The sequence below is a fragment of the Camelus dromedarius genome, chromosome 15 (assembly GCF_036321535.1).
Source record: "Camelus dromedarius isolate mCamDro1 chromosome 15, mCamDro1.pat, whole genome shotgun sequence".
Lineage (NCBI taxonomy): Eukaryota > Metazoa > Chordata > Mammalia > Artiodactyla > Camelidae > Camelus > Camelus dromedarius.
This window is the reverse complement of record NC_087450.1, coordinates 57,366,246-57,378,458: the sequence shown is the minus strand read 5'-3', so window position 1 is coordinate 57,378,458 and position 12,213 is coordinate 57,366,246. Positions and strand designations below refer to the sequence as shown.

The window sequence follows — 12,213 nt, the reverse complement described above, 5'->3', positions numbered from 1 at the left end:
CTTGAAAAGAAGGAACAAGGCTCTCTGCCGAAGTGTGCTCCCAGGGCCAGTCTGAGAAATGCCACCGAGCTGGGAGATAAGTGTAGAAACTGAAAGGAAGAGTGTATGTAGAACCCTGTACAGCAATCTGACATTGCAGCGAGATGCAAATGTGTGACCCTTTTCCTAGTAATTCACTTTTATTATATTTTACACAAGTATCAATCTGCAATAGATTGGAAATTTAAAGACAAAACAAAAAACAAAACCCTGGTCCCTCACCAGACACATCTGAGAAGCTCTGTAGGAAAACCCTACGGCATCAGGTCACAGCCTCGAGCGACTCAGAGCAGACAAGTTGTGAGAACAGCCCTGTGCTGGAGGGACAGGACATTGCTTCCCACGTGGTCAACTCCTGATGTAAGTGTGGAGCGTGTGATTTTACTACAGAGGGAGCCAAGGATATTTACAGATGATGGAAAAGCTTTCTCTCTGTACTGAGAGGTGATGGACAGAGAATAGAAGGCTACGTCACATCTCACAGTCCAGACAGCAGCCAGCAGCCGCGGAAGGCGGGTGAGAAGCAGGCTGGGTATAATTATGAAGCCTGAGTTAGGTCTTTCTGAACAGAAATCTCCCGCTCCCGGTGGTTCTGAGACCAGTGATGCTGATTCCCCGGGTCTCAGGGGGGGTCCCCAAGCACCTTGGGCAGGCTGGGCCTCCCGCAGCGCCCAGACCTGGCTGCCTGATGTGGAGAAGGCTGACTGAGCAAAGAGAGCAGGAGCTGAAAGGAGCTGGGAAGGCAGAACCATTTCTCAATGTTCTGAGCAGCCTTAGTATCAGAAAAACATGACAGAACAGTCATTGTGATTTGTCTTTAATTACTCCAAAATGAGTAAGTGAGAAGATAAAAAAAGAACGTTTTAGCTTTTCTAAAATATGATTAAGCTCCTAGTGATTAAGTGAAAACCCTAAAGGGCAGCCAGTGTCAGAGGGAAAGGAGCGGGAAGCAAGGGGAAGACAGCAGAGCACGCCAAGCAGCCGCGCTCGGCTCCAAAGCCCGAAGCAGCAGTGGAGGGGCTTGCTTTACTGGGCTCGCTGTCATGAAATAAATCTTGAGCAAGTTTTTATGTTTGATTAACTTCCTATAAGTTATTTGACAGTAAAGTCACTCCTCTGTCCAAAACATCACCCTTAAAATTTCCACCTTCCAGAAAAGTGAACTTTGGAACGAAGAGCTCTCTGGTGGTCACCTAAACAGCGACCACACTCCTCCCTGGCCCTGGGATGACTGATGCGACCTGACGCGGAGAGCCCAGCAGCCCTGTGCACCACTTCTGGCCAAAATATTTAACCTACGGTGCACTGAGCATTAGATTTAACTTCTACTCTGGAAAAATACAGAGGCTGGAGGAACAAGTTAAACCACCATGGAAAACAATCACAGAAATCCATGGGACATCCTACGAGACTACAGACCTGATCTTGGAAAACTCTGCCACGAAGGAGGGGGGGGGAAAAAAGATGGGGGACTGTTCTGGATTGAAAGAAACAAAAGACACAACTAAATGTAATACACAACCTTGGTTATAGCCTAATTCCAAAAAATGGACGAAAAAAGGCATCTGGGGGACAATCAGGGAAATCTGAAAATGGACTGAAGGAAAGGTAAGACTAGAAAATGACTGTTTTCTTATGAGGAGGGATAAAAGCATTTTTGATATTAGAAGAACGTCTCTCCTCCGGTGAGATTAAAGCGGCACCTGGTGGAGATGAAGCTCCACTCTGCCTGCGGCTGACTTTTAATCTGCATCCTAAGCTGTTAAACATCTCCAAGTCTAGACCAGTGCTGCCCAAAAGAAACATCATACAAGCCATATATGTGACTTAAAATTTCCTAATAGACACATTAAAATTTTTTTCAACAGGTAAAATTAATTTTAATATATTTTATTAACCAGTAAGTCCAAAATATTTTCATTTCAATATGTAATTAATATAAAAAATTAATGATCTACTTCATTTTGTTTTCAGTGTCTTTGAAATCTGATGTGTATTCTGTACTTAGAGCACATTTCAATTCTGATGAGTCACACTGCAAGTTCTCAGTGGCCACATGTGGCTGGTGGCCCCAAACAGGTAGAGAACTTCTTTCTCTCATCATTATCTGCACCCTTCAAACTCTCACTCCTTCAATCCAGCCAAACCCTTGTTCCAACTGTAATTTCACCTGGTTTTACTCATCTTTGTACTTGGCCCAGACCCCATTTTAGACCATTCAATTCTCTAGAACTAGAACCCTAGCATCCTCACCTGCAATTAATTCCTGAACTCATCATGATTTGACTCACCTCCACTGTTACAATAAAATCTTCCCAACTGTCACAGATGAAAGGCTAATAACAAGGATCCAGAGTTTCTTATCGTTTTCCAGAGAGTACTGCATAGTTAGAAAGAGCACGGGCTCCAGAATCGGGAACGGCTGGCTCTAACTGAGACTGCCACACGCCGGCTGCAAGGCCAGCCCTGGGCAAATAAGTCAATTTCCCATCTCTTAAGATGTAAGAAAGATGGGTAGGGAGGGGAGGGGAGGGAAAGGAGAGGGGAGGAGAGGGGAGGGAAGGGAAGGGAAGGGAAAGATGTACTACTAACTATACAGGGTTATAAAAAGATGAAATGAAAAATTAAGATTACAGCATCCATCACTTAGACCATTAAACAACTGAGCTCTTTCCTTCCTGCCTCCATGTCCATGATACTCATACTCGCTGAGCAATGCCCACAGAATCGCTCCCATCTCAGCTTCTCTCTTCGACAACTGTTGGTTCCTGTACCTTCACCCTGTCTACTCCTATGAAGCATCTTGGCTGGCTCTTCCTTCTCATCTCCCTCTGAGTGGACTCAGGTCCTGCTCTCTTCTTGTTTCTACACACTTTTCCCACCGCTAATCTCCTTCACTCCCACTTCTGCAATAACCTCTATTTACATGCCTTAAAACTCTGTGTCTGCAGACCTACTTTTCTGGAGACCACCCTTTCCACTGTGCACTGGACGCGGCTCCCAGGGTAAAGCTGTGGGGCAGGGCAGGGATTCACAATCACTTGGGATGCCTTTTATAAATAACACTCCCCCTGGACACTCTGAGTCAGTACAGCTGGTATGGGGCCAAGGAATCTGTACTTTTTAAAAAGCTCCCAGGTGAAGCTGGTGGGCAGCCAGGTTTAAGGCTCTCTGCCAGACCCTGCCACTGCCCCAATGCCTCCTCATATTCAAACGTTCCAAGAAAATATATTCTCTCCAAATTTGCTCTCTCCCCTGTGCTCCCAATCTCAGTTCAAAGTGTCACTTCCTACTCATTTTAGTTCAAAAGTGACCTGCCTTTTACACGGTGAGCAGAACTGCCTTCTGAAAGCACAGTCTGAGCGGGTCCTGACCACACACAGAGCCAAGCTGTTCAGTGGGCCGTTTCCAGACCTCGCAGCCTGTGCACCCCCAACTCCTCCCAGAGCCACCCTGGCACTGGCACACGAGGCTCTTCTGCTCCCTCAAACGAGCCCCATGTATGGCGCTGCATCCTGTCCCATCCTTCTCACACTGTTCCCTCACGTGGACCACTCCCAACTCCACTGACTACATCTCACCTGGCGCTCCAAACCCAGGGCAAACCCAGGCCTCCTCTACGCTCACCTCTCATGGCTTTGGCTGAACCCCCTCCGTCTCTCTCTCATGCATCTCAGTTCTGTGCGTACGAACATGATAGAGCTTTCCTTGCTTTGCCTTGTGTCCGTCTATCAAAATTATCCGTGCTCATCTGTACTCAGAGTACAACTCTGCCTAAGAGTGGAAACTGTCCTCATTTTCTCTTATCCCCCCAAATTCTGTACGGACTTGCCTGGAAGGTATCGTTAAACCCTGAAACCTGCCATGTAATTTATTGAACAGCATACAACATAGAATACACCAAACCCGTGGCTTCATATTACGCCTTGTGTATCATCAGGCAACTCCAGCCTTCTCCAAATCCCTAACGTCAACTTCCACTCACAATTACTAATCATGTAAAAGAGCTAAAGTGCACACCAAAATAGCACCTCACCTGCCACCGACCCACAGACTCTAACCAGCTTCTACTAATTGCTAGGCAGGCTGACGACTGAGTCACTGAGAGTGTCATTTTCTGAATCATCCACACCACTTCCTGTTCTTAATTTTTCAAATAAATACAATATCCAAGAATTGTCCTAACCAAGTCAAAACCCATCTTAAGAAATAAAATGAGTTTAAGACCCAGTAAAGTGTATTGCAGATTTATATCACTGAATGGCCCGTTGCTATGCACTGCATACCTGAGTTGGGGTAAAGGCAGACGTCATTAATGTCATGTTCTGGCTCCAAGGAAGTAAATATTTTTCCCTAAAACAGTAAGCGAAAGGAATTATTAAAATAGTTAAAGGAAAAAAAGAACAGTTGAAGGAAGACAACTTTCAGCAATGTGATACACAGACAATAAACTGGAGGCATAACGCCACTACATCCCGCTTATGTGAAAAAATAAAATTACCCAACTGAAATCATAGAATCTAAAAAGATTCTTAAGGGAATTCGTTTTATCAGTTTATTAAATTCTCTGTTTTAGAGACAAAGAAACTGAGGCTCAAGGGGGAAAGGTGACTTACCCAAAAAAAAATAAATACCAACTTTTAACAATAGTGTCTACACAAGTGGAAAGGGTAAAGTTTAAAGTAAAGTTGTACATCAACTTAAAAAAATTCTCACAATCTGGAAAATACATTCTAGTTAAACTTGTCCTCAAAGAAACCAAAAAAGATGCTCAGCACGGTAAGATGAAGACCGTATCCACCATCCCTAGGTCGCGAGGATCTGAGGGAGCAAATAAGATAACGAACATAGAAAACAAAGTCCTACAAATACAGGAAAAGTGTTAGTTGTTACACAGCGGAGGCTAACATATTTTTGCTTTAAATGTGGGGGGAAGTGGGCTATATTTTTAAAAATTAAGAGAAGTTAAGTAAAATAAAAAAGAAGATGAGAAGAGGGAAATGGGAAAAGGTCATGAGAAAGATAAACATGGGAAGGAAGTCAAGCAAAACCAAGTAATCTGGGTGTTGGTCAGAAGGGCGTATTTAGTCATTACAACAACGCCAAAATGCAACTTACTGTGGCAACTACAACATGATTTCAAGAACTCATGCTGAAAATGTCTGCCAGGTCTTGCACTTATTAGAGGCTCCTCATTATTACAGGCTCCATGGTAAAGGAGGGGAATAGATAAAAAAACGAATTTCATGCTCAATGAAAAACAGCAGGCAGATTCTAATTTACAACAAACACTGCAACTCACACAGCTACCTCCTTCTCAACTCAAGTTCTCATTGAAACAAAAAATGGAAGAGGGAAAAGAAAGGAAGGGGAAAAGGAAATAATAAAAACAGCATGGAAGAAAAAAGAAAAGGTGCCACAGTTCACAGAAATCCACGTTATGGAAAACTACACAGCAGGTAGAGGGCTTGGGAGGATACATCCACACTGATAAGTCACGACCTCTGGGCAGGATGGAAGGCAGGTCAAGGACAACTTCTACTTTATTAGTATGTTATGAACTCTCAAAAACAAAATGTCTTTATTTGTAGTATTACAAAAAATAGTTTTAAATTACATTAGTTAGGATTATCAGAAAACAGCTGAGAAAATTTGAGCCTAAGACACATGAATCTTCTTAAGAAAGTCCTCAGAACCCTCCCAGCTCAAAGGAGCAACGTCAGTTCCTGGGCGACTGATCATCAGGGTAATTCTTCCAAGAACTGAGGAAAGGTGAGAGCCCTCCCTCTGCTCCCTAACAAACTGTCACAGGAGCTATGAAGGGAACAGGGCTTGAGAGACAGCACACACCCCAAGGACAACTCTGAATCTCCACAACAGATCCAGAGGGAAAAGGACAGGGCATGAAGTAAGGGTAATACTTAGAGAGTTAACAAAATGAAAATTAAAAACAAAAGTAATGGTCCAAAGATCTTGTGGTAGCTCACAGCAAAAAAGAAAAGTGACAATGAATATATGTATGTTCATGTATAACTGAAAAATTATGCTCTACACTGGAATTTGAACCAGCACTGTAAAATGACTATAACTCAACAAAAATGTTAAAAAAAAAAAAAAAAAAGTAATGGTCCAAGCAGCCAGGGATTCTGATCAGCAGTCGACCCGTGACGGGGCTGCTGGCAGCATCTCCACCCTGAGCACAGGAGCCTACCCCCTACCTCCCCACCCCCGGGCAAGACTGACGCTCACCCTCTGGTGACCAGTGCTGAGGCTGCTGGACGCCCCACCCCCTTCATCTCAAAAGTGAATATTAAAAAGTGACACTTTTTGACTAAGGATGCTAAGTTTGTAATCAACAAATGCAAAGACTCTTAAAAGCAACTGCTACACTGAAAGAATTTTTTCCCAGTTGATGAAATAACCTTTTACTATTCTCTCAAAATACTTAGGTTTCAAAATGAAAAAGGAAAAGCAGAGGCAGATTAAGTCAGCAGCACAGGGTTTTGTTACTTTTTTCAAGGACACTTCATAAGGGGAGAGAATATCAATTACTCTTAAAAAAATATTGTTTTTAAGAAAAACACTAAATTATTGTAAAGGTATCATATCTAAAATCTAATTGTTTGCGATGGGGAAAGGGTGTGAAATTGAGGTGTATAATAATACCGATATGGAAACAGCAGTGGCTCATAAAACTTTCCTAAGGTTGTAAGAGAGCCTCAAGGTCTAGGGGTTTCTTACAGATCAATTTTTTAAACAATGATTTACTTTCTTACTTAACTGAACATGTCAAAGTGAATGTCAGTTTTAGCAAATCAGGAAAATGTCTTAACAGGAAGAAAACAATCCTGACTACTTTGAATATGAGTATCATCTATCCTGAAGTAACTAACTTCCAACTAAGTTCCCAAATGGATACCCAGTATTTCTTTCTCAAGAACCCACATAATTCAAAAAAGGCAACAGAAAGAAAAGAAACATTAGGCAGATAAACAAGTTTTTTTTCTGTAGAGCAGAGGGGGCTCTATTTAATATCTTGCAGTAACCTAGAATAAAAAGAATATGAAAACAAATATATGCATGTATTTGGGTGACTGAAACTTTATGATGTACACCAGAAATTGACACATTGTAAACTGACTATTCTTCAATTAAAAAAAAAGAAAAAAAATTAGGAAAATATGCAAATAAGTAATTTTAACAACAACAAAAAATACATACTGAGTTCTTATTCCACATTTTGACAATTCTGGAGTCAGCAGACAAAATCAAATCTAAGGAATCCTGGAAATGAATTGACTTAATGGGCAGCCCATACTGGTGGTCCTTAACTAGCAATGGCTTATCAGACCGAAGATCATACAATAAAACCTAAAGGGGGAAAAAAAGAGTTATTTCTGTTTAAGCAAACTAAATATTTTATCTTAAAAAGAAACTTTTAAAACTTAGAATAATGGCTGCCATATGTTTCATTACCTTTTTATTAACACAATGAACACCTTTACTCAGGGTACAAAAATTCTAAAGTCAAACAGCAAAAATACTCCAGAAAAATCTCTTAAATTACACTCACAATACATGGTTTTATGAATTGAACCCTGAGAGTAATTTCTAGGCACACTAAGATTGAGAACTACTTAGATACACTAAGAAAGGAACCAAAAGGGAAAGTCCACAAGAATTTGTATCATTTGTGAATTCAACAAACATACACCTTGAGGGCCTCCTATGTACCAGGCACTGTCACAGCTACTGACAGAAGCAAGAATGAAGGCAGTCCTGGCAGATTCAAGACAGATGGTGGAGGCAAGGCTCTGACTTTGGGGGGGGGGGGGGGGGGAGAGGTCTCTTCCGAGCCCTGTTACGACAGGCAAGGGGCCTGGTGAAGCTGGAACTTAGTCCCAGGTGACAGATCCTCTCTAGACCCTGGATGACAGAGGTAGCAACTCTACTGGAAGCAGGGCTCACACCTGTGCTGAGGTCAGAACAAACTTACAGGTGTGTGGGCTCTGCCGTGAAGGGGAGGGAAACGGTGAAATTAAATCTCTGAAGCTATTTCATTTGACTCCTTAGATGCTGAAGATGCAAATGCTGAGGTATGGTCCACTGACCGCTCACTGTATAGGATGTGCTGAATAGTGAGTAGCAGGTGAAAACAAAGGTCCCTTCGATAAATAAGTTTCGGAAATACTTATTGAACACGTTTCCTGTCTACAGGAATTCTCAGAGCCTTCAATATATATTTAAATGCACTGTAAATCTCGAAGGACAGGAATCTGACAGAATTCCAAACTTGTTTGACCATAGAACTCTCTCTGTTCCACACACTCCAGGAAACTCTGTTCCAGACCACACTCAAGAGAACACTTAAGGCATATCCCACTGCAGCTCCAGCTTGAGAGCCTCTCAGACCAACCATCAGGCCAGAACCAGATTTCTCAAGGTACTGAAAGAACACAGTATTCTGAAGTACCCGCTCTACTCCAGCCAAAACAATAATGCCTCATTTTCTGTTTCCACAGTGAACAGATATGTGGATGCTTCCCATGATACATACATGCCTCTGAAATAGTAACTTAAGTGTGAAGTTTCCAACTTAAACATATTTACCTGCCCCGTGGATGTGCCAACCGCCATGGTCAAGGCACCGTTAAACTTCAAAGCAGAGATCGTTGGTAAACTGTTGATCCTGCGAAGCAAAATATTTGTGTTCCATGCATATGTGGCCAAACCTCCTTCCAAGTAGCAAATTCGTTATTACTCTTCAGTTATAATGGGGAAAATCACATTTCTAGTCTTCCGTTTGAAAGGTAATTATACCCGAAATTTCTTAAAATAAAAAATTACCATTACTTATAAATACAAACTACCTTTAAAATCTGTATATGATCGTCTTTAAAAACTGTAAGAAGTATTCTCAAAGCAGCTACAAATAAAAAAAAAGTTTCTGAAAATATAAAACCAATGGGAAAGGATCACTATGACAATATCTTTCATTGTGATTAAGCCAGGATAAGGTATTTACAGAAACATCTCCTTTTTTGCTTAAGAGGAAATAATTTTATGTTCGGGCATGGGTATATCCATTTTCATTTCTAAAGTCAGCTATGTCAAGCTGAAATAAAAACTAGTCCCCAATGGGGAGCTAGAACCTCTAAACGTAACAGAATGATGGATGTTCATGGCTATGCATTTGGAATATGCTTCTGACTCAGTAACCAAGAGTATCAGCACCAAAAGTAATGCTCTGCAGTGGACAGGGTCCTGCACGACAAGTCAGAAGTGGACAACAGTCCTGATTTCATACTAGTAAAATGACACTTCCCTGACTATCAAGACCCCAGAGAAAAGGCATTCCTGAGCTGATTACAGCAACTAATCCTATGCCAAGGACCCGACAAGACAGTGATAAATCCGTATTTGTACTAATACGAAAATATAAAAATATCCGAAAACATATGTACCATAGGTGCAAGAGTTACTATACTCTGGTGAGTGGAGAAAGGAGAGGCGCTTACACGTCTTACTTAATTCAAGCATCTAGACGTTTTCATCCCTCAAATGTGAATTACTTTTCCAATTGTTTTAAATGTAGGTATGAGCAAACAGGAACAAAAAAAAATATCAAAAAACATTGCTTCCCTCCACCTCAAAATTCAAAGCATGTATTTCTGCCTGTTAACTGGAGTGGTGGACTTCTGGTTCCATCACCAGATCCTACAGAATTGGAAATAAAAGTTCCTGCAGTGTGTTTGTTTTAACAAAATGACACGGCAACTAAATAAATAAGGCATTCTACATAGTACTTCAGAAAGGAATTCCAACTGGCTTAGCCACTTAGTGAGCTTTTACAGGAAAGGATTTTTACATAAAACAATCACAAAGTCACAATCTCAGACAGATATGTCTTGAGAGTCTCATCCTTCAGCAATTGATTTTAGTTTAGTAGTGAGACATTTGTTTAAATCAGAAGGTGACGAATATTTAAACTGCAAATTCAATTCTACTTACTCTGAATCAGCTGTGACGCTACTTAACACGCAGTCTAGCAGGCCAACTCTACCGCGCGTTCTCGGGTCCCAGCACTCTACTCGACCCTAAATTAAAAAACCCAGTAATTTTAAATAATAGCTGCTACTAGAAAATTTTTTTGACAAATAACAACAACAAAAAAAGCCTTATTAACACTGATTACCTCATGGGGAATAAGAATTTAACTTTTTACGTATACCCTTTTTTAGAACTGCTGAACGTTTCATCATGAGTTGCATTTCCTTTATAATTAAAAATAGAAAAAAGAAAAAAAGAATAGCTAAGAAAAAACAGCTAAAATGTGATGGACCACCCCTGACTGGACCTTGATTTGGCTGGTGGGGTGGAATAGGGAGGAGTTATGAAAGCTATTTTGATATAACTGGGAAAATTTAAATAAGCAAATATTACTGTATCAGTATTAAATATTTAATATATTTATTACAATAACTGTCACAGAAGAAATCAAAACCCAACATATAAAATAAAAATTAATTAAAAATGAAGTTTTAAAGTCTGGTCCGACAGTGCATACCAAATTTCAAGCCCCTAATAATCAAGGAATTCCAGGAACCCAGCCTTTGGGCTGGGGGGGTCTGCCCCCGGCTCACATGTCTCAGGGCTGGTCTTAAAACAGCTGGTAAAAGAGCCGCCTTTTCAAACAGAACTTTTCTTACAGAGCGTGTTTCCTGGTATACAGCCCAGCTTGCTCTGTTAGGGACTCTATTCAATAAAAAAACTATTTTTTTTCAAGAAAATTATTTTAAAATTTCCCCTTGGTAATCCCAAGAGAAGTAATTAGCAAGATAATGCTTCAATGGCCTGACTTGGGCATGACAGTATTATAACACAGTCAGCGTGGTTTATGCATTTCCATTAAATCAACCTCATGTCCCATTTCAAATCTTACTCTTTCCAAATAAAAACAATCTGAATAAAGAAAACCTAAACTTCCTCCTTATGGACTAGTTTAATAAACTGCAGTACATTCAAACAATGGGATCCTATCCATCAGTTTAAAAAAATAAGTTTAACTTTGTAGTGATTAGAAGTACCAATGTATACAGACGTACATTATATGCCATTCCATTTTTTCAAAAAAAGCAAAAGAACCACGGTATAATATAATTTTAATTTTGTGAAAAGCTTTTAAAAAAACATATCAGACACAGAAAAACAAGAAAGAGAGAAAACTGCAAGCCATTCAAGAGTTCCCTCTGGCTGTAGGATTAGGTGACTGGAAGGCACTTAGGGCACTTTTTTAATTATTCTTGTTTTTTTTTCTTTGACACATTTATCCTTTGTTTTCTACCATGAGTATTTAACAGTGTTGTAATTAAAACATGCAAATCTAGAAAAACTGTTGACAAGCATGAAGGACACTGGTTCAAAGGTACTGCAGTTTAAAAGGAAAATGCATGTTTACTAAATGCTCCTATACGGGATGTGCAGAACACGACCCTATACACCTCTACAGTTGGTCATGTTTTCATGCAGGTTGTTTCATGGGACCCTCACCCGCACCTCTATAAAGTTGGCAAGCTAAGTGTTACGATCTCCATTTCACCAGTGAGAGAAATAAGCCTCAGCGAAAGTAATTCAGTCATAAAACTAATAAGCAGCAGGGAGCTGGGACTCCACAACGTACTGGCCAAGGATGAACGAGGGTGGCTGTCACGCTGCCCCCCCGGGAGCAGGCAATCCAGCAGCGACTTCGCACCCAGCTCCCGATGGTCAGCGCCAAAGCAGGCCGAACCGGAGCATAAGGGGCACGGCCTGCAGTGGCGAACAGCCACGTCTCGGTGGGACCACATGGAAAGCAAACCAGAGACTTGTTGCTTCATCAGCACCCTGCTCCTGGGAACCAAGCAACCCTGTCTTTAAATAAAACTGCACTGGTTATCAGATGTAGAGCAAATATTAAAAAAAAAAAAAAAAAAAGTCAATGTATGCTTACCTCTATTGTTCCCGTGGCAAATAAGCCATGCACTGAATTTATGTCACAAACATTATTCTCCCTACAATAGTAAAGCAATGAGGGAGAGGATCAGCACCTACTTTAGGGGGAGGGGTACTCAGTAAACTTTCTAAAGAAACAGTCAACCCAGTTCTGTGGAGAAAGACATGCAGATTCCGTCTCAC

General features: G+C 41.0%; 1 protein-coding gene across 1 annotated transcript in view; it reads right to left on the bottom strand.

The window, feature by feature from the left end:
* The window catches only part of NOL10 (nucleolar protein 10), an 85,805-nt gene that overhangs the window by 61,866 nt on the left and 11,726 nt on the right, over nt 1-12,213 (bottom strand). Inside the window, exons 8-12 of the mRNA XM_010982697.3 lie at nt 12,029-12,089; nt 10,051-10,136; nt 8,650-8,728; nt 7,261-7,410; nt 4,326-4,392 (exon numbers count right to left, since the gene is read on the bottom strand). Coding sequence (XP_010980999.1) covers nt 4,326-4,392; nt 7,261-7,410; nt 8,650-8,728; nt 10,051-10,136; nt 12,029-12,089 — 443 coding nt within the window. The remainder of the gene's footprint in view (nt 1-4,325; nt 4,393-7,260; nt 7,411-8,649; nt 8,729-10,050; nt 10,137-12,028; nt 12,090-12,213) is intronic.